Source organism: Bubalus kerabau, chromosome 7 (assembly GCF_029407905.1).
Source record: "Bubalus kerabau isolate K-KA32 ecotype Philippines breed swamp buffalo chromosome 7, PCC_UOA_SB_1v2, whole genome shotgun sequence".
Lineage (NCBI taxonomy): Eukaryota > Metazoa > Chordata > Mammalia > Artiodactyla > Bovidae > Bubalus > Bubalus kerabau.
The window spans coordinates 73,087,497-73,110,731 of record NC_073630.1 but is presented as its reverse complement, the minus strand read 5'-3'; the positions used below and the strand labels follow the sequence as shown (position 1 = coordinate 73,110,731).

At 41.0% G+C, this 23,235-nt stretch overlaps 2 protein-coding genes across 3 annotated transcripts in view; both read left to right on the top strand.

The window, feature by feature from the left end:
• SCFD2 (sec1 family domain containing 2) overlaps positions 1-23,235 on the top strand; it is a 395,759-nt gene that overhangs the window by 5,717 nt on the left and 366,807 nt on the right. For both annotated transcript variants that reach the window (XM_055588555.1, XM_055588554.1), the window contains exon 2: positions 10,151-10,319. In XM_055588555.1, the coding sequence (XP_055444530.1) occupies positions 10,151-10,319 (169 nt within the window). The remainder of the gene's footprint in view (positions 1-10,150; positions 10,320-23,235) is intronic.
• LOC129657861 (transcription initiation factor TFIID subunit 9-like) lies at positions 3,278-4,836 on the top strand. The gene has a single exon (XM_055588557.1). The coding sequence runs from the start codon at positions 3,773-3,775 to the stop codon at positions 4,556-4,558; it is 786 nt and encodes a 261-aa protein (XP_055444532.1). The 5' UTR covers positions 3,278-3,772; the 3' UTR covers positions 4,559-4,836.

Here is a 23,235-nt window from a genome sequence, read left to right as displayed (position 1 = left end):
AGTCCGTTGTTCCCATCAGGTGGCCAAAGTACTGGAGCTTTAGTTTGCATCTGTCTTTCCAGTGAGTATTCAGGGTTGATTTCCTTTAGAATTGACTGGTTTGATCTCCTTGCTGTACAAGGGATAAATTCATTTAATTTTTAGTACAATTCTTCTATAATTATCCCCATTTTACAGATGAGGAAACAGAGACATGGAAGAGTTAAGGAACTCATCCAAGATCATACAGCTAGTAAGTGGAAGAGTTAGGGTTTGAACCTTGGCAACTTGCCCCAGAGCCTGTGCTCATAATCTCTCTCACATGAAAGGCTATTCTTGTCCTGGGTAGTACAGATGATGTTGATGTGGTCTCTAGAAGCTAGCAGCCTCAGAGACTCAGCACAGTTGTGGGACTCTGGTGCTGCCTTAGTGTTCAGAAAAGTTACTTATTCTTTCCCCCCACATCTGGTTTTCCACAAAATGCAAAATAACCAACCAATATCTTTATTTTGGAGAGGGAAATAGCAACCCACTCCAGTATTCTTGCCTGGAGAATACAATGGACAGAGGAGCCTGGCGGGCTACAGTCCATGGAATCGCAAGAGTTGGACACAACTTAGCGACTAAACCACCACCACCATCTTTATTTTAAGGTTTAGAGGATATTGTTTAAAATCGGCATAGGTAATGAGAACAATTGAGAAGCCATGAAAGGCTCTGACTAGGTTGTGAGTGTTAGATCTAGACCGGTATAATAGATCCAAGGCTTAGCTTAATGACTTAACTCAATTACCTTGGTTCTAATTGAGCTTTTTGAGGGATTTTTCATTTGTAAACGGGGGAAATTATGACCGTAAAGTGCTGCTGGAAAAATATAAAATCATCCATCCATTTACTTGTTCAATGTATAACTAATACAGTAGATAAGAGATTAAAAAGGGATAGTGTTTCTATTTTAGATAGCATAGCTAGGGAAGACCTCTCTGAGGATGTGACATTTGAGCAGAGAATGACAGGAGAGGGGAAATAAGATGTGTGACAGCCTTGGTATAGAACATATAAGACCCAGGTACAGAACACGAAAGACCCAGCTATCAAATAGGTAACACCCAGGGAATGGCGAGTGCAAAGGACCTGAGGTGGGAAGATGCTGACGTGTTTGAGGAGTCCAGTGTGGCTTCCTTCAGCTTGCCCTGCAAGCAAGGAGGGCAGTGAGGTGAGATGAAATTGGAGAGATAGGCGGAAGGAAAGCATTGTAGGGCAAACTAGAGACTTAGAGTAAAAACCTGAATATGACAGGAAGGTTGGAGGGTTTTGAGCTGGCATGTGACATGCTCACATTTACATTACACAGGATCACATATGTAAGGAGTGAGGGGATTGAGGCAGATCCTCAATATTACACTCTCTAGCGTGTGTAATAGGCATACGTGGCAGTCATAGTGGCCTTAGCTCTGCCCTTCCTAGTCATAAGTCTTTGGGCAAGTTTCAACTCATAGGTCTCAGTTTCTTGATCTGTGAATTGAGAATAACAGGGTAAAATAAGTTAACAGGTCCAGCTCCTAGAATAGTGTCTGGTGCATGATGGGGAAAATGTTAGTTATTACCATTATTAATTAATGACATGCCTTTAAAATGATTTAATGTCTTTGAAATGTATGTTTTCCCCTTTAATATAAGACTAAGACTGTAAGTATAAGAATAATTTGCCATACATATAACCCAGAAGAATTCTACTACCTAAGCTATTATCTGCCACTAAAGTAAATGAGTGTTAAAGAATTGATGCTTTTGAATTATGGTGCTGGAGAAGACTCTTAAGAGTTCCTTGGACAGCAAGGAGATCAAACTAGTCAATCCTAAATGAAATCAATCCTGATTATTCATTGGAAAGACTGATGCTGAGGCTCCAGTACCTTGGCCACCTGATGTGAAGAACCAACTTATTGGAAAAGACCAGGATGCTGGGAAAGATTGAGGGCAAGAGGAGAAGGGGGAGACAGAGGATGAGATGGTTGGATGGCATTATTAACTCAGTGGATGAGTTTGAGCAAGGTCTGGGAGATGGTGAAGGACAGGGAAGCCTGGCATGCTGCCGTCCATGGGATTGTAAATAGTCGGCCATGACTGAGTGACTGAAAAACAACAACAAAGTAAATGAGAGTTGGTTAGAATTAGCCATTTGTCAGGAACTATATTCTATGCTATTTTGGGTGTTGCTGCTAAGTCGATTCAGTTGTGTCCGACTCTGTGTGACCCCATAGACGGCAGACCATGAGGCTGCCCCGTCCCTGGGATTCTCCAGGGAATAACACTGGAGTGGGTTGCCATTTCCTTCTCCAATGCATGAAAGTGAAAAGTGAAAGTGAAGTCGCTCAGTCGTGTCTGACTGTTAGCGACCCCATGGACTGCGGCCCACCAGGCTCCTCCATCCATGGGATTTTCCAGGCAAGAGTGATGGAGTGGGGTGCCATTGCCTTCTCCGATTTTGGGTGTCAGTATATAATATTTTAAGGATGTAAATAATACTTTGGTTCTGTAAAAACAGCTATTAGCTACTGAACCTTAAGAAAAATTAAGTACCTTGACTTCTCATGTTGAAGAGTTTCCAGATTAGTTTCCAGATTTGATGAGAGTTTTTGTTTTAATTTGCTGAGAATGTAATGAATTGAGACTTGCTAAAGTCCCCTGTGCTTGCATAGGGAGGAGGAGTATCAGCTAGACTGTAGGCACTAAAGAGGTTAAGAAAGAAAGGCACATAGACAACTTGTTTGTGCCATGTGTCTAAGAATGGCAAATGACAGATGAGAATAACTTAGGGGCAAGACTCCAAATTTGGGCACTGAGTTCAAAGAAAAGTTATTGTGCTGATGAGGAGAAGTTTTTAAATTACTGAGAAGGTTACTAGTGGAAAGTGAAATTCATCATGCTGTGGGGTAATCTAGTATCTCCATTCCAGGGTTAAAGATAGGATTCACTTAGAGACTTTCGACTCTCCCGTGGGTCTCAGGGCCACTAATAGTCACTAGGCATTCATTCAGCAAGTATTTAATGAGTAAGTTGTAGTCTGAGTGCTGGGGAGACAACCATAAACCATAGAAAACATAAATAAGATATGGTTCCTTCCAGCCCTGATAAGTGAATATTTTTCTGGTGGAATAATAACTCTTTTCTTTAACAGCAGAAGTCCCCTTCAAAGCACTCATACTGGTTCTGTTGTGAGTCACTTTTATGGCTCGTTTTTTTTTTTTTAAAGTAGAGTGTGGTTATCTGCCTCCTGTGTTTGAGTTCTTTCTCTGTAATTTACAGCATATATAATTTCGAGCAAGTGACTTAAACTGAATTCTCTGCGGTGTCATTGAGCCTAATAATACCTGTGTATTAGAGTTGTTTTAATAATTAAGTGGATAATAAATGTATAGTATGGGGCCGGCCCGACCGGTCCCGGTATCTCGGACCCTGCGATGCAAGCGTGTCCTTGAGGGCCGGGTAACCAACTGTGGGTGACGAGGCGACGGAGGTGGGTTTCGAGTGCCCCTCCAGGCCTCGAGTACCCCGGGCCGCTGGCGCTTGCCGTTGCCCGCCCCTGCTGGCCCCTCCCAGGAGTGTGTAGAGCGCGTGTGCAGAGGCGTGCGGAGCCAGCGCGGCGAGGACCATGTTGCTTCTGAACATCCTGCTCACCGGTACACCAGGGGTTGGAAAAACCACATTAGGCAAAGAACTCGCATCAAGATCAGGACTGAAATACGTTAATGTGGGTGATTTAGCTCGAGAAGTTTGATCACCGGATATCATGGAGTCTGGCAAGATGGCTTCTCCCAAGAGCATGCCGAAAGATGCACAGATGATGGCACAAATCCTGAAGGATATGGGGATTACAGAATATGAACCAAGAGTTATAAATCAGATGTTCGAGTTTGCCTTCCGATATGTGACCACAATTCTAGATGATGCAAAAATTTATTCAAGTCATGCTAAGAAAGCTACTGTCGATGCAGATGATGTGCGATTGGCAATCCAGTGTCCTGCTGACCAGTCTTTTACCTCTCCTCCACCAAGAGATTTTTTATTAGATATTGCAAGGCAAAGAAATCAAACCCCTTTGCCATTGATCAAGCCTTACTCAGGTCCTAGATTGCCACCTGATAGGTATTGCTTGACTGCTCCAAATTATAGACTTAAGTCTTTACAAAAAAAGGCATCTACTTCTGCAGGAAGAATAACGGTTCCATGGTTAAGCGTTGGTTCAGTTACTAGCAGACCAAGTACTCCCACGCTTGGCACACCAACCCCACAAGCCATGTCCGTTTCAACTAAAGTAGGGACTCCAGTGTCCTTCACAGGGCAAAGGTTCACAGTACAGATGCCCACTTCACAGTCCCCAGCTGTAAAAGCTTCAATTCCTGCAACATCAGCAGTTCAGAATGTTCTAATTAATCTGTCATTAATTGGGTCCAAAAATATTCTTATTACCACTAACATGGTCTCATCACAAAATACTGCCAATGAAGCATCAAATGCATTGAAAAGAAAACATGATGATGATGATGACGACGACGATGACTATGATAATTTGTAATCTAGCCTTGACGCATGTAACATGTATACTTGGTTTTGAATCTATTGTACTGATATTAAACATGCATGCTAGATGTTTCCATGTTGTGTTCTAGAAAATATAGTATTTAATGAGTAAATATGTTTACCATACTTTTCGATTGAGCTGTTGTGTTAGATTTTCTTTAATAGGATTAGTAATGGTTTCTCGTCAGCCTTTAAGTGTAAAAAATAAAGTTGCAATTCGTGCATTTAATTGTTGGTAAAAAAAAAAAATAAAAAAAAATGTATAGTATGGAAGTTAACACCTGGTACATCATCAGGTCTCAATCAGTTCAATTCAGTCACTCAGTAGTGTCCGACTCTTTGAATCCCATGAACCATAGCATGCCAGGCCTCCCTATCCATCACCAACTGCTGGAGTCCACCCAAACCTATGTCCATTGAGTCAGTGATGCCATCCAACCATCTCATCCTCTGTTGTCCCCTTCTCCTCCTGCCTTCAATCTTGCCCAGAATCAGGGTCTTTTCCAATGAGTCAGCTCTTCTCATCAGGTGGCCAAAGTACTGGAGTTTCAGCTTCAACATCAGTCCTTCCAATGAACACCCAGGACTGATCTCCTTTAAGATGGACTGATTGGATCTCCTTGCACTCCAAGGGACTCTCAAGAGTCTTCTCCAACACGACAGTTCAAAAGCATCAATTCTTCAGTGCTCAGCTTTCTTTATAGTACAACTCCCACATCCATTCATGACTACTGGAAAAACCATGGCCTTGACTAGACGGACCTTTGTTGACAAAGTAATGTCTCTGCTTTCTAATATGCTGTCTAGGTTGGTCATAACTTGCCTTCGAAGGAGTAAGTGTCTTTTAATTTCATGGCTGCAATCACCACCCGCAGTAATTTTGGAGCCCCAAAAATAAAGTCAGCCACTGTTTCCACTGTTTCCCCATCTATTTGCCACGAAGTGATGGGATCAGATGCCATGATCTTCGTTTTCTGAATGTTGAGCTTTAAGCCAACTTTTTCACTTTCTTCTTTCACTTTCATCAAGAGGGTCTTTAGTTTTTCACTTTCTGCCATAAGGGTGGTGTCATCAGCATATCTGAGGTTATTGATATTTCCCCTCAATCTTGATTCCAGCTTGTGCTTCCTCCAGCCCAGCATTTCTCATGTACTTTGCATATAAGTTAGATAAGCAGGATGACAATATACAGCCTTGACATACTCCTTTTCCTATTTGGAAGCAGTCTGTTGTTCCATGTCCAGTTCTAACTATTGCTTCCTGACCTGCATACAGGTTTCTCAAGAGGCAGGTTAGGTGGTCTGGTATTCCCATCTCTTTGAGAATTTTTCACAGTTTATTGTGATCCACACAGTCAAAGGCTTTGGCATAGTCAATAAAGCAGAAATAAATGTTTTTCTGGAACATTCTTGCTTTTTCGATGATCCAGCGGATGTTGACAATTTGATCTCTGGTTCCTCTGCCTTTTCTAAAACCAGCTTGAACATCTGGAAGTTCATGGTTCACGTATTGCTGAAGCCTGGCTTGGAGAATTTTGAGCTTTACTAAGTGTGTGAGATGAGTGTAATTGTGTGGTAGTTTGAGGAACTCAAAAGCCTCTTGATGAAAGTGAAAGTGGAGAGTGAAAAAGTTGGCATAAAGCTTAACATTCAGAAAATGAAGATCATGGCATCCGGTCCCACCACTTTGTGGGAAATAGATGGGGAAACACTGGAAACAGTTTTCAGACTTTATTTTTCTGGGCTCCAAAATCACTACAGATGGTGACTGCAGCCATGAATTTAAAAGACACTTACTCCTTGGAAGGAAAGTTATGACCAACCTAGATAGCATATTCAAAAGCAGAGACTTTACTTTGCCAACAAAGGTCCGTCTAGTCAGGGTTATGGTTTTTCCAGTGGTCATGTATGGATGTGAGAGTTGGACTGTGAAGAAGGCTGAGCGCCGAAGAATGGATGCTTTTGAACTGTGGTGTTGGAGAAGACTCTTGAGAGTCCCTTGGACTGCAAGGAGATCCAACCAGTCCATTCTAAAGGAGATCAGCCCTGGGATTTCTTTGGAAGAAATGATGCTAAAGCTGAAACTCCAATACTTTGGCCACCTCATGCCAAGAGTTGACTCATTGGAAAAGACTCTGATGCTGGGAGGGATTGGGGGCAGGAGGAGAAGGGGACGACAGAGGATGAGATGGCTGGATGGCATCACTGACTCGATGGACGTGAGTCTCAGTGAACTCTGGGAGTTGGTGATGGACCGGGAGGCCTGGCGTGCTTCGATTCATGGGGTTGCAAAGAGTCGGACATGACTGAGTGACTGATCTGATCTGATCTGATCTTGAGCATTCTTTGGCATTGCCTTTCTTTGGGATTGGAATGAAAACTGACCTTTTCCAGTCCTGTGGCTACTGCTGAGTTTTCCAAATTTGTTGGCATATTGAGTGCAGCACTTTCACAGCATCATCTTTCAGGATTTGAAATAGCTCAACTGGAATTCCATCACCTCCACTAGCTTTGTTCGTAGTGATGCTTCTTAAGGCCCACTTGACTTCACATCCCAGGATGTCTGGCTCTAGGTGAGTGTGAGTGATCACACCGTCATGATTATCTGGGTCATGTAGATCTTTTTTGTACAGTTCCTCTGTGTATTCTTGCTATGTCTTCTGCTTCTGTTAAGTCCATACCATTTCTGTCCTTTATTGAACCCATCTTTGCATTAAATGTTCCCTTGGTATCTTTAATATTCTTGAAGAGATCTCTAGTCTTTCTATTCTATTGTTTTCCTTTATTTCTTTGCATTGATTGCTGAGGAAGGCTTTCTTATCTCTCCTTGCTATTCTTTGGAACTCTGCATTCAAATGGGTATATCTTTCCTTTTCTCCTTTGCTTTTCACTTCTCTTTTGTTCACAGCTATTTGTAAGGCCTCCTCAGACAGCCATTTTGCTTTTCTGCATTTCTTTTCCATGGGGATGGTCTTGATCCCTGTCTCCTGCACAATGTAATGAACCTCCGTCCATAGTTCACCAGGCACTCTGTCTGTCAGATCTGGTCCCTTAAATCTATTTCTCACTTCCATTGTATAGTCATAAGGGATTTGATTTAGATCATACCTGGATGGTCTAGTGGTTTTCCCCACTTTCTTCAGTTTAAGCGAATTTGGTAATAAGGGGTTCATGATCCAAGCCACAGTCAGCTCCTGGTTTTTTTGCTGACTGTATAGAGCTTCTCCATCTTTGCCTGCAAAGAATATAATCAATCTGATTTCAGTGTTGACCATCTGGTGATGTCCATGTGTAGAGTCTTCTCTTGTGTTGTTGGAAGAGGGTGTTTGCAATGACCAGTGTGTTCTCTTGGCAGAATTCTGTTAGCCTTTGCCCTGCTTCATTCTGTGCTCCGAGCCCAAATTTGCCTGTTACTCCAGATGTTTCTTGACTTCCTGCTTTTGCATTCCAGTCCCCTATAACGAAAAGGACATCTTTTGGGGGTGTTAGTTCTAGAAGGTCTTGTAGGTCTTCATAGAACCATTTAACTTCAGCTTCTTCAGCGTTACTGGTTGGGGCATAGACTTGGATTGCTGTGATATTGAATGGTTTGTCTTCGAAATGAACAGAGATAATTCTGTCATTTTTGAGATTGCATCCAGGTACTGCATTTTGGACTCTTTTGTTGACTATGGTGGCTACTCCATTTCTCCTCAGGGACTCTTGCCTACAGTAGTAGACATAATGGTCATCTGAGTAAATTCACCCATTCCACTCCATTTTATTTTGCTGATTCCTGGAATGTCAATGTTCACTCTTTCCATATCCTGTTTGACCACTTCCATCTCCTGTTTGATCAGGTCTGAATAAATATTAGCTATTCTGATGAAGATGATGAAGGTGGTGATAGTGATTCCTTGCATTTCTGGTTTAGTCTTTTCTACCTAGTTCTTCTGCCCAATTAATATGACATGGCAAATACAATAAAGAGATATAGATAGAAAGACATTAGGAAATCAAGTGTCAATTGATTTGAAGTGAGTGAGATCAAAACAAGTTGATTTGGCCAGTCACATCCATTGTTGCCACTCTAATGGCAGAAAGTGAAGAGAAACCAAAGAGCCTGTTGATGAGGGTAAAAGAAGAGAATGAAAAAGCTTCCTTAAAACTCAACATTCAAAAAAATTAGATCATGGCATCCGGTCTCATCATTTTATGGCAAATAGAAAGATTGGAAGATTGGGAAAGATTGGAAGCAGTGGCAAATTTTATTTTCTAAGGCTCCAAAATCACTGCAGATGTTGACTGCAGCCATGAAATTAAAAGATGCTTGCTCCTTGAAAGAAAAGCTATGACAAAGTTAGCATTTCAAAAAGCAGTGACATCACTTTGCCGACACAGGTCCGTATAGTAAAAGCTATGGTTTTTCCAGTAGTCGTGTACAGAAGTGAGAGTTGGCCCATAAAGAAAGCTGATTGCCGAAGAATTGATGCTTTTGAACTGTGGTGCTGGAGAAGACTCTTGAGAGTTCCTTGGCCTGTAAGGAGATCAAAGCAGTCAATCCTAAAGGAAAGCATCCCAGAATATTCATTGGAAGAACTGATGCTGAAGCTGAAACTCCAGTACTTTGGCCACCTGATGCAAATAGCCATCTCATTGGAAAAGACCCTGATGCTGGGAAGGGTTGAATGCAAAAGGAGAAGGAGGCAACAGAGGACGAGATGGTTGGATGGCATCACTGACACAATGGATATGAGTTTGAGCAAACTCCAGGAGATAGTAAAGGACAGGGAAGTCTGTTGTGCTGCAGTGCACAGGGTCAGAAGAGTTGGGCATGACAGCGACTGAACAACAACAACAGCTGGTTGTTGAAATGGTATCTTTCAAGCATTGATAACTTTTGGAAAGATAACTTGGCCTTATGGAAAAGCATTAAGCTTTGTAATTGGTCTTGATTTTAATTTGAGTTTGTTAATTCATTTGTTATTAAAGGAGTTAATATATGTAAAGCACCTAGAGCAATGCCTGGTAAATAGAAAATGCTCTATAAATCCTTCTATCAGTACAAATTTTTCCATTCATTCATTTGTTGTTTTCTTCATCTAACAAATAATTAGTAAACCTACCAGCTGCCAAGTTGCCTTTATGTAGAGAATGGACTAGGTAAACTGCCATTATGAAGATAAGCTACTAGCAAAGGGGAGATCTGCTATTCTTGGTCAGGTCACTAAGCCCTTCTAAGTCTTAAAGTCTTTATCAGTAAAATTAAGAAAATCTTTTTGGCTCGAAAGTTTCAAGATAGTGTCATCTTATGACACCATTTACCTGACCTACCAAATGTTGACTGTTTGTTTATTCACTAAATACCTGTTGATGCCTTCCATGTAGGCACTATGCCAAGTGCTGGAAATATAGCAGTAACCAGAGCAGACATAGTGCCTGCCCTCAGGGACAATTAAGTCCAACACACAAGACATACATTGTCTAGGTAATTGTGAACCTGATTAGTGTTACCAACGGCAAAATGTTAGGATTGTATTACTGATTTCTGTAACAGTTTCTTTTTCCTCCTATTTTGTGAGTTCATATTTTCTTGTCTGTTTAAATAGGGGCTGTAGGACATCATGGAGATAACTTGGTGGAGAAGATCCTTGCAGTGCTTCCCCAGCTTCCAGGCCACACCAATGATGTGATGGTTAACATGGTGGAGCTCACTGCACTCCAAGATGAGGAGGAGAATCAGAATGTGGTTGTACCTGGCTGTCTTGCACAATCCAAGTAAGATGTGTGGTTTTTTTCCCTCTTTTCCTTTTCTTTCTCTTCTAGAGTGTTCCTTTAGAAAGGAAACAATGAAGAGTTCAGTTCAGTTTAGTTCAATCGCTCAGTCGTGTCCGACTCTTTGCGACCCCATGAATTGCAGCATGCCAGGCCTCCCTGTCCATCACCAACTCCCGGAGATCACTCAGACTCACATCCATTGAGTCAGTGATGCCATCCAGCCATCTCATCCTCTGTCGTTCCCTTCTCCTCCTGCCCCCAATCCCTCCCAGCATCAGAGTCTTCCAATGAGTCAACTCTTCGCATGAGGTGGCCGAAGTACTGGAGTTTCAGCTTTAGCATCATTCCTTCCAAAGAAATCCCAGGGCTGATCTCCTTCAGAATGGATTGGTTAGTCTGGTTGAAAAATTTATAGTGGATAACATTTAGAAAAAAGAATTTTTTCTAAACTTTGAAATAATCATGTTTGTTAAACAACGTAAGCCAAGAAGTACAGAATTTTGAAAAGGTGTTATTTAGATGTAATATAAGTTTGTTCCCAGGGTCAGCTAAGTGAGTCAATTTATACATCTCCATTTCTCAGACAGTTTCACATGGAGTTGAGGCTAGGCTTACTCAACTTCTCTTTCCCAGCTGACTTTTCCACATGACGAAAATACTGCCCACAAAGCTCTGAAACAGTGCCATCTTACTATGTAAATAATATACTCTTGGGCATCAGTGGGAAAAATTTTTATTTCTGTGTATACTTTTGCACATGGTTAGAGAAATCAGAGAAAGAAGGTGGGGTAAAAAAAAAAAAAATCACTCCAGAAACATGGCAATGAAAAGAAACAGAAATTACCTTTCCTACTTTCTCCTTCATCAGCAGTTTTTATGAGAAAAAAAATACATTTCAAGAGAAAAAAGTATTTGAGTAGCTATTTCCCTCACCTCCCAAGTTTTAAAGTTTTAAACAAAGCAGGACCTTTCAGCTGTATAGTTTCCAATGTTAATAGTAATAGATGTGTTTGGAATTTCCTGTCATAGTTGGGATTAATCTTTGGCTCCTGAGATTTTCAGCTTTTTTTGTAGACAATTAATAACATTTATTGGATGCCTAGTGTGTATGGGCTAGTGTGTGAAGAAAACAGAAAGTTCTGTCCCTGTCTTTTTGTGTGCTCTTACGCACAATAAAAACAACGGCTTGTGCTTGGCAGCATATATGCTAAAATGTCGGCCTGATGGCTTAAAGCTATACAAACTCAGAAGTAATTATTATTGGAAATATTTTTAGCTTCTCAGAGGGCAATTTAAAACTTTATTATTAAGGGCTTACTTTGAGCATTACTCTGGACTAAGTAATATGGAGGACATAAAGTAATATGAAATGTCATTCTTGCCTTCAAGGAACACTTTCTTGTTGGGTAGCCATGATTTACACACAGATACAATTAAAAAATAATAGAATGATACAGAATTAAGACTCATGTGTCTGCTATAGATTATGATTCCTATAAGTGAAGAGTCAAGTTAATATGGCCTTTGTAGATCAATGTGGGCATTGTGGAAGTGGTGGTGCTTACTTCATTATGTCTTGCAGAATTCAGAAAAGGAGAGAGGGCCAGCATGAAGACGGGCATGGAAATAAGGACAGTCAGGGCCTAATGTGATGGGTTGTGAGAAATAAAGACAGTCACAGGACCATCACCGGACCATCACTGCATCAGCTTAATTAGCGTTTTTCAGGACTTACTATTTATTATACATGCCAGGCATTGGGGAAGTCATTTAAGTTTCACAATGACCCAATGAGGTAGATGTTTTTATTCTGTATAAGGAAACTAAGACAAAGAGACGTTAAGTAACTAGTAGGACATAGGATTAGAATTTGAGCCCAGAATATTTGACTTCTGAGGCACTGTGTTAATTTATGTACTATGTATGCAGGGGCCAGAGAAAATCTAGCCTCATGAACAGCTATAAATAAACAATGAGAGAGAAAAACACAAAACTATTTCATGATTTAATTTGGGGAAGCCTATGTGTTCAACATAATGGTTACACGAACAACAGGAATCAGTTTTGACTAATTTCAGCAAAAAGGGAATTTATTAAAGGGGATTGGAAAGCTAACAGAATCAAAGGAAGAATGGTTAATCAGATTTTGGAATGGATTAGTACAGTTCCTGAAGCAGAAACTCCAATACTTTGGCCACCTGATGCGAAGAGCTAACTCATTGGAACAGACCCTGATGCTGGGAAAGATTGAAGGCAGGAGGAGAAGGGAACGACAGAAGATGAGATGGTTGGATGGCATCACCGACTTGATGGACATGAGTTTGAACAAGCTCCAGGAGTTGGTGATGGACAGGAAGGCCTGGTGTGCTGCAGTCCATAGGGGTCGCAAAGAGTCGGACATGACAGGGACTGAACTGAACTGAACTCAAGAGCCAAGAGCTCTTGGGCCAAGAGCTGGGGCCAAGAGCTCAGGAAAAGCTCTTCCAGTCATTGACACCAGAGAGACTGAATTTCAACTGTTTTCTGTCTTGAGTCATTCTACCTAAGATTCAGATTCCAGGGGAAAAAGTAAGATTGGCCTAACTCGGGGCCAGTAGGGGTTGGGAGCAGTTCATGCTGACTGAGATTTGTGCCAGGATCATATGGCATGGCAGAGGGATAGTTCTTCAAAGGAAAACTGGAATGTTTATGAAACGGAGGGAGAGAGATCCTGAGCATATGTCTTTTCCACTCCTCGGCTGTGTTTTTAATGGGTGCCTTTTCCTCTCTTTAGACTATGAGTGAGTATTGCATAGAATATCAGTTCTCAGTGCCACTCAAGTATCAGAGTGTAGTAGTCATAAATATCCAAGGCAGTGGTGAATTCTAGAAAGATCTAAAGAAGACTTTAAGGAGAGCAAGTTTGGTGACATAGTGAGACCAGAAGGCAGGTCGCAGATGATAAAGAGAAAAATAGAACTATTGTAGATTTACAGAAAATTTGAACAGATAAAACAAAGCATTCCCATAAAAAAATAGTAAGAAAATTATAACCAAATAAAAATATGAAACAATAATTAGGAGAAAATATGGTATTTTCTTTATAGTTGCTTTGAAGACTGAAGGAATTGTGCTGATTAATTTCTTTGTAAAGAGATATTGAGATCAATTACAGCCAACCTAGTGTCTACTGTACTTCCATCAGAATAATGACAGTCACTACTATCTCCAGTGCCACCCCCAAGAAAGTTCTTAGTGAAATGAGTGTGAGGATTAAAAAGTCAGTACTAAAAGGCAAAACAGATGGCTGTTTGGCAATAAATAATGTGACTGCAGTGGAATAATCTTTTAAAACCAAGTCTCTAACTAGGATATAAACCTTAACAGGCAAACTTGATTGCTAAAATAATTTTTATAAAAGGTTGTTTATAATTACAGCAATTAAAATTGTGACCTATGCAGATGAAAATTTGATAACTTAGATGCATTATAACATGGCCTTCCAGTTCCTGTCCACTGGTCACTGGGTTATGTGGAATATATTGTTCAAGAAAGAGGCAGGATCTTTTCTTTTCTCATGTTTACCTTTGGTTGAAGTGGGTTTCTATCCTCTGCCCCAGCTCCAGTCTCCTAACCTATTACTCTTTCAGTTCCTGAAGAACGCTTTCCCTCATGCCCTACCTGCATTGACTGTGTCTGTTCTTGGTGCCCCTGCCTTGGTTCAGCCCCACACTCCCAGTGCGGCTGGTTGCACTCTGTCCAGTGCCCACTTTTCCTCCCATAGCGCCACGTGTGCCTGCCTCGTCTTTCATTCTCTCCTCCTTCCTTGCTTCTTACAGCCACACTAGCTTCCTTTCTCTTTCTCCAGTAGGGCACTCACTTTCCTGCCACAGGACTTTCCTCTTGATTTTCCTAGATCATTCTGCCTGCAGATATAAACCTGCCCTGATTTCCTGTCTTCCTTCCTTCTCAGGCCTTCATATTTCCTTTCTCTCTCTAGCTAGTTTTCCTCCTCAGCCCAGATAACTTTCTAATGAACTTGCTGATGTTGTGTATTTTTCTGTCCCTTTCCTAGAGACCCACAGAGTGAACTCCTACTAGAGAGTCCTATGAAAGGAGGGATATTTGTCTGTTTTCTTTGCTGCTAGACCCCCTACCTGTAAAAGGCAATGGCACCCCACTCCAGTACTCTTGCCTGGAAAAATCCCATGGACGGAGGAGCCTGGAAGGCTGCAGTCCATGGGGTCACCGAGGGTCGGGCACGACTGAGTGACTTCACTTTCACTTTTCACTTTCATGCACTGGAGAAGGAAATGACAACCCACTCTAGTGTTCTTGCCTGGAGAATCCCAGGGACAGTGGAGCCTGGTGGGCTGCTGTCTATGGGGTCACACAGTCGGACACGACTGAAGCGAATTAGCAGTAGCAGTAGCAGTAGACCCCCTACCTAGAACAATACCTGGCACTCAAGAGATTGCTTTTGTTTGTTTTTTTGTGTTGTTTTGTTTGTTGATTGGTTTTTTCGTTTATTTGTTTTTGGCCATGCTGTGCAGCTTGGGGAATCTTAGTTCCCTGACCAGGGAGTGAACATGAGCCCTCAGGAGTGAAAGCATGGAGTCCTAACTACTGGACTGCCAGGGAATTCTCATCAAGAGATGTTTGTTTAATGGTGATGGTGCTGCTAGGGCAAGATCTGTGAGAGAGTGAAGCTGAAGACTAAGATAGAGAGGTGACGTCAATCCAGAGCATAGGAGAGGTTATTATGGGGATGTCTAGATTCTAGTCATTTATTTGGCTGCATTGAGTCCTAGTTGTGGTGCATGGGCATAGTTGCCCTCTAGCTTGTGGGGTTCTCAGTTCCCTAACCAGGGATCCAACCCACATCTTCTGCATTGCAAGGTGGACTCCTAACCACTGTACTGCTAGGAAAGTCCCTAGACTCTAATTATTGAATATTTAAAACAGTCACATCGTGTTAGCTAAATATAGCAAAATTGGCCCAGAAATTCTGCTTTTAAGACCTTATTTCTTAGATGATTTTGTACACATGTAGAATGATATATTACATTAATTTGTCATAGCAGCATTTTTAATAACAAGACTGGAAATAATTTTCATATCTTATCAGTTCAGTAGATTGTGGTATATTCATACTATAAAATAATATATAGCTATTGAAATAGGATGAAGATTGAATAAGCCATTTATATATTAATAAGCAATGAGCTCAACGACATACTTCAAATGAAATTAGTAAGGTATAGCACACCCATTTGTTAGAAAGGGGGAGATATGTATTCACATTTGCTTGTGATACATTAAATATGCCTGGAAAGTGCACAAGGAACTGATGATATTGGCTGCCTTTGTAGAGGGGTACTAGATGGCCAGAGCTTGCTGAGAAGTTGGTGAAATGAATGAAGGTGGAGGATGGTAGAAGATGTCTTATTACATATACTATATACTTGTGTGTTTTGTATTTTCAATCATGTGAATGAATCTTCCTGTTAAAAACATAGAAATTACTCAACATCACTCATTATTAGAGAAATGCAAATCAAAAGTACAATGAAGTATCACCTCACACCAGCCAGAGTGGCCATCATCAAAAAAAATCTGCAAACAGTAAATGCTAGAGAGAATGTGGAGAAAAGGGAACCATCTTCCACTATTGATGGGAATGTAAGTTGATACAGCCCCTTATGGAGATTCCTTTAAAAACTAGGAATAAAACTATCATATGACCCAGAAATCTTACTGCTGGGTATAAGTAAGTAAGTGTTAGTCGCTCACTCATGCCCAACTGTTTTTGACCCCATGGACTGCAGCCCACCAGACTCCTCTGTCCATGAGATTTTCTAGGCAAGGATACTGGAGTAGATTGCCATTTCCTTCTTCAGGGGATGTTCCCAACCCAGGGACTGAACCCAGGTCTTCTGCACTGCAGGCAGATTCTTTACCAACTGACCTACTACTGGGTATATACACTGAGAAAACCATAATTGAAAAAGACACATGTACCTTGTGTTCATTGTAGCAGTGTTTGCAATAGCCAGGAAATGGAAGCTACCTAGACGTCCATTGAGAGATGAATGGATAAAGAAGATGTAGTACATATATACAATGGAATATTACTTAGCCATAAAGAGAAACAAATTTGAGTAGTTCTAGCGAGGTGAGTGAACCTAGAACCTGTTATACAGAGTGAAGTAAGTCAAAAAGAGAAAAACAAATATCATATATTAATGCATATATATGGAATCTAGGGGCTTCCCTAGTAGCTCAGCTGGTAAAGAATTGGCCTGCAGTGTGGGAGACCTGGGTTTGATCCCTGGGTTGGGAAGATAACATGGAGAAGGGCGTGGCAACCCACTCCAGTATTCATGGTGAATCCCTATGGACTGAGGAGCCAGGCAGGCTGTAGTCCATGGGGCCACAAAGAGACAGGACTGAGTGACTAAGCATAACACATGGAATCTAGAAAAATGGTACTGATAAACGTTTTTGCAGGGCAGGAATAGAGATGCAGACATAGAGGCATAGAGTATAGACTTGTGGACCAGTGGGAGAAGGAGAGGGTGGGACGAATTGAGAGAGTAGCGTTGAAACATATACATTACCATATGTAAAATAGATAGCTAAAGGGAAGTTGCTGTTTAACACAGGGAGCCAACCTGGTGCTCTGTGACAACCTAGAAAGTTGGGCTGGGGTGGGATATGGGAGGGAGGTCAGAGAGGGAGGGAACATATGTATACTTATGGCTGATTCATGTTCTTGTGTGGCAGAAACCAGCACAACTTTGTAAAGCCATTATCCTCCAATTGAAAATAAATTTAAAAAACAAATTAGATTTAAATAAAAACACTACTCCCTTATTAAGCTAGCTTAAGGTAGGATTCTATGCTCTTAGGAAGGAAAACTGCTGTCTCTCACTTTGGAACCTCTACAGAGCTTCTTGTCTTCCATCCCCAATGAACCATACTTTTCTTTTAATATTTCTATCAAAATGCCAAAACACTATACCGCAGTAATTTGTTGTGTGTCCATTTCCCCTGTGCTGTGCTCAGTTGCTTCAGTCCTGTCCAGCTCTTGGCACTATTGACTGTAGCCCTCCAGGCTCCTCTGTCCATGGGATTCTCCAGGCAAGAATGCTGGAGTAGGTTGCTGTGCCCTCCTCCAGGGGATCTTCCTGACCCAAGAATCGAAACCATATCTCTGGTGTCTTCTGCATTGCAGGCAGGTTCTTTACCAACTGAGGCACCTGGGAAGCCCCGTCCATTTCCCCTACTATACTGTAAAATCCTTGAAGGTAGTAAGTGCACCAGGCACTTCAAAAGTGCTAATAAATTGCATAAAGAAAGAATGAATAAATTTTATTAGATTTGAGGCCAAGTATAAAAATGATGACAAATCCCTGAAGAGCCTTAACTGTTTCATTTTAGCACTTAGGTCATTGTCTAACATTGATATGTTTTAATTTCTTCTGTAAGTTCCTATAGAGTAGGCATTTTCTATGTACTTTTCACCAAATGCACCTATTGTCTAGGTCGATGAAAAGCAAGGATGGTAACAATGAGTGCCTAAATTTTTTCAAACAGTGTACTCAATTTTTTAAATGTATTATTTCATTTAATTCTGAAAACAGCTGTTTGTTGTTCAGTCGATCAGTCGTGTCTGACTCTTTGTGACCCCCATGGACTGCAGCACGCCAGGCTTCCCTGTCCTTCATCTCCTGGAGCTTGCTCAAACTCACATCCATTAAGTCGGTGATGCCATCCAACTATCTTGTCCTCTGTCACCCCCTTCTCCCCCTGCCTTCAGTCTTTGCCAGCATCAGGGTCTTTTCTAATGAGTTGGCTCTTTGCATCAGGTGGCCAAAGTTTTGGAGTTTCAGCTTCAGCATCAGTTCTTCCAATGAATATTCAGGGTTGATTTCCTTTAGGTTTGATTGATTTGATCTCCTTGCAATCCAAGGGACTCTCAAGAGTCCTCTCCAACACCACAGTTCAAGTTAAGAGAGACTGAGTAACTTGCCTTAAGCCAAACTTCCCCTAATTGATTGAATCAGGTCATTGAAAATATCTTTTTGATGTTTCTTTAAAAAAATTGAGAAATAATTGGCATACAGCATTATTTTAGTTTTAGGTGTAGACCATAATGATTTGACATTTGATTGTATTAGCAAATCATCACCACAATAAATCTAATAGACATTCATCACCAGATTTTTTTCTTGTGATAAGAATTTTAAAAGTTTACTCTCTTAGGTGACTTTCAAATATGCAATACAGTATTATTAACTGTAGTAACCAGGCTGCACATTACATCTGCATGACTTATTTACTTTATAACTGTAAGTTTGTACCTTTTGACTCTATTTACCCATTCTGGTACCTTGCCATCTGCCTTTGGCAACCACCAATCTGTTCTCTTGGAGACGGCAATGGCAACCCACTCCATGGACAGAGGAGCCTGGTAGGCTGCAGTCCATGGGGTCGCTAGGAGTTGGACACAACTGAGCGGCTTCACTTTCACTTTTCACTTTCATGCATTGGAGAAAGAAATGGCAACCCACTCCAGTGTTCTTGCCTGGAGAGTCCCAGGGACAGGGGAGCCTGGTGGGCTGCCGTCTATGGGGTCACAAGAATTGGACACGACTGAAGCAACTTAGCAGCAATCTGTTCTCTGTATCAATGAGCTTTGTTTAAAAAAATTATTATTTTTTAATTCCAAGGCATATTTATTTTCTACTATACCATACCAACCTCTGATATATGCTTAGTTAATGAATGTATAAATAGACCAATGAATTCAGAAATAATGGGTACTCTGGTTTATTATAGTTTTAAATAAATTAAGACCAGGGCACTGTGCCCCAAGGTCTTTTTAAAATTACGTACTTAGTTAATTTGTTTATTAATTATTTATTTTTGGCTGCATTGAGTCTTTGTTGCTGCAAGTGGGTTTTCTCTAGATGTAGCGAGCAGAAGCTACTTTCTGCTTGCGGTACTTGAGCTTCTCATTGCAGTGGCTTCTTGTTGTGGAGATCAGGCTTACTTGCCTCATTACATGTGGAATCTTCCCAAACCAGGGGTTGAACCCATGTCCCCTGCATTGGCAGGAGGATTCTTAACAACTGAACTACCAGGGACGTCCAAAAAGCAATATCTTAAGTCCAATTTTCTTGTTAGTTTTTATGTTGAAGGTGGGATTTTTTTCTTAGACTATAGAACAATTGAATAGTAGAGTAGATCTTATAGTGAGAGACAAATGCAACAGTGGTTTCACCCTAACCACTGATGAGCTAATTTTTTGTTCAGTTCAGTTCAGTCGCTCAGTCATGTTCAGCTCTTTGCGACCCCATGAATTGCAGCACACCAGGCCTCCCTGTCCATCACCAACTCCCGGAGTTCACTCAGACTCACGTCCATCGAGTCAGTGATGCCATCCAGCCATCTCATCCTCTGTCGTCCCCTTCTCCTCCTGCCCCCAATCCCTCCTAGCCTCAGAGTCTTTTCCAATGAGTCAACTCTTCGCATGAGGTGGCCAAAGTACTGGAGTTTCAGCTTTAGCATCATTCCCTCCAAAGAAATCCCAGGGCTGATCTCCTTTAGAATGGACTGGTTGGATCTCCTTGCAGTCCAAGGGACTCTCAAGAGTCTTCTCCAACACCACAGTTCAAAAGCATCCATTCTTTGGCGCTCAGCCTTCTTCACAGTCCAACTCTCACATGACCACAGGAAAAACCATAGCCTTGACTAGACGGACCTTTGTTGGCAAAGTAATGTCTCTTCTCTTCAATATGCTATCTAGGTTGGTCATGACTTTCCTTCCAAGGAGTAAGCGTCTTTTAATTTCATGGCTGCCATCACCATCTGCAGTGATTTTGGAGCCCCAAAAAAATAAAGTCTGACACTGTTTCCACTGTTTCCCCATCTATTTCCCATGAAGTGATGGGATCAGATGCTATGATTTTCGTTTTCTAAATGTTGAGTTTTAAGCCAACTTTTTCACTCTCCTCTTTCACCTTCATCAAGAGGCCTTTTAGTTCCTCTTCACTTTCTGCCATAAGGGTGGCGTCATCTGCATATCTGAGGTGATTGATATTTCTCCCGGCAATCTTGATTCCAGCTTGTGCTTCTTCCAGTCCAGCGTTTCTCATGATGTACTCTGCATATAAGTTAAATAAACAGGGTGACAATATACAGCCTTGACGAACTCCTTTTCCTATTTGGAAGCATTCTGTTGTTCCATGTCCAGTTCTAACTGTTGCTTCCTGACCTGCATACAGGTTTCTCAAGAGGCAGGTCAGGTGGTCTGGTATTCCCATCTCTTTCAGAATTCTCCACAGTTTATTGTGATCCACACAGTCAAAGGCTTTGGCATAGTCAAGAAAGCAGAACTAGATGTTTTTCTGGAACTCTCTTGCTTTTTCCATGATCCAGCAGATGTTGGCAATTTGGTCTCTGGTTCCTCTGTCTTTTCTAAAACCAGCTTGAACATCAGGAAGTTCACAGTTCACGTATTACTAAAGCCTGGCTTGGAGAATTTTGAGCATTACTTTACTAGTGTGTGAGATGAGTGCAATTGTGCAGTAGTTTGAGCATTCTTTGGCATTGCCTTTCTTTGGGACTGGAATGAAAACTGACCTTTTCCAGTCCTGTGGCCACTGCTGAGGTTTCCAAATTTGCTGGCATATTGAGTGCAACAGTTTCACCAGCATCATCTTTCAGGATTTGAAATAGGTCAACTGGAATTCCATCACCTCCACTAGCTTTGTTCGTAGTGATGCTTTCTAAGGCCCACTTGACTTCACATTCCAGGATGTCTGGCTCTAGGTCAGTGATCACACCATCGTGATTATCTTTGTCTTGAAGATCTTTTTTGTACAGTTCTTCTGTGTATTCTTGCCACCTCTTCTTAATATCTTCTGCTTCTGTTAGGTCCATACCATTTCTGTCCTTTATTGATCCCATCTTTGCATGAAATGTTCCCTTGGTATCTCTAATTTTCTTGAAGAGATCTCTAGTCTTTCCCATTCTGTCGTTTTCCTCTATTTCTTTGCATTGATCACTGAGGAAGGCTTTCTTATCTCTTCTTGCTATTCTTTGGAACTCTGCATTCAGATGCTTATATCTCTCCTTTTCTCCTTTGCTATAATTATAATAATTATATTATATAATTATAATTAATTTTTTGTTAACTTTCACATTATTAAGTAACCTGTTAGTGGTGTATATTAAATCACTAACTCAATGTCAAAAACTGTTAAATTACCTCTTAATAGTGGTAATTTTTTATCTTCTTTCCTTGGTTCCAAATACCAATTAAATATTACTGTTCAGGAGACTAACATTAGGACTTCCCTGGTGATCCAGTAGTTAAGACTCCATGCTTCCACTTCGGGGAACTTGGGTTTGATCCCTGGTGGAGGAACCAAGATCCTGCTTGCTGCATGATGCAGCCAGGAAAAAAAAAAAAATAAAGACTAACATTTTCAGAGGGAAGAAAAATAATTTTTATTAGAGCAGAATCAGAGATAGTACTTTGATTTTACATTTCCTTGCAGATAGAGTTACTGAACTCTATACAGCATTGACTTTGAGGTGTAAAGCCAGTACGCAAGAGGGGTGTCACCAGGTAGCTGTATTATGAGTGACCTGGCTGTTGGTACAGGCTGTGGGTATCTTCTTTTCCCTGCTTGGACTTCCCTGCAAAAATGGCATTTTGTTTATGTTTTTACTTCTAAATAAACATTACAAATTGAGCAGGAGAAAGACTTACCTCTTCTCAGCATACAGCTGCTATGTTTAACTTTCTTTTTTTGTTTTGTTTTGAGGAATTCTATAAGCCAGGTTCTTTTCTACAAATGAAGGGGTGAGTGTGTCTACTAAGGAATAGCTAAATAATTTGGTATGCCAGAGACATTTAACTTATATTTCTTGATTAAGCATTATGTTTAATGGTTATATATTTCTGAATTTTTTAAATGCATGCTAAGAAAAGAAAATTTGAAGGTAGAAATTCTTATTCTATAATCGCTTACATATTACAACTCTGTCATAGTATTTGTTTGTTAAGGAATGTGCAGGCAATCCCCAGAATCTTGCTCATCTGAAAAATTTTCAATGATTTGTGGTCTATGTGTTGTGAGAAGACTGAATTCTGGGTCACTGTGGCTTTGGGATCCATAATTTAAATGGAAACTATGAGTCCTTTAAATAAAGCCAGGAATGCTCCGAAGTTAGCTAAAATGGGAAAGGAGGAATGGAAAGACTCACTACATTTGAATGACAAGTTCTTAATTAGTTTGATGTTCACTGCCAAGCAAAAATCAACAAGTTTAAAAATATCTTGCTGAATAAGCCAACCACAGTCTTTATTGGGTTGACTTCTCAGTCTTGTGTTACATAGACCAAGGTGTATTCAACAGCATGCCAAGAACGTACCAAAGCTCTGGCTACAGCTTCTCTCGTCTAACACCTGCTGGTATTCTTGCTCGAGGGTCTTTTTCCTTTCTTTTTTCACTCTGTCTTCTATTACAGTGTCACACTGGTTGGTGATGGGGTGGCGGGAATCAACAGGGTGGGGGTAAGTTTCCTTCTAGCAAAGCTGAAAGGAGGATTAAGTAAGAACTAAGAACAAGGCAATGGCTTAAGCATTTAGAGAAGGCTTTTAGGGCACAGCAGGCAGATGAGGTCGGAAATCTAGGAAGTTTGAGTAAAACTTCATGAGTGGAAATATGAAATATGAAAGCACACCCTCTGAATGTGTTGTAGTTTATTTATCCAAAATATTTGTTGACTACTCTGTGCCAGATGCTTGATGAAGACAAGATCTCTGGCCACTTATTCTATTAATAAGTGGGGAGACAGACAGCAAACAGATGAACAAGTGACTGTATAATGTCAGCTGGGAATAGGTGCCATGAAGGAA

Bases quoted from the DNA above. Each gene is read 5' to 3' on its own strand.
- LOC129657861 (XM_055588557.1), top strand. From the start codon at position 3,773: ATGGAGTCTGGCAAGATGGCTTCTCCCAAGAGCATGCCGAAAGATGCA.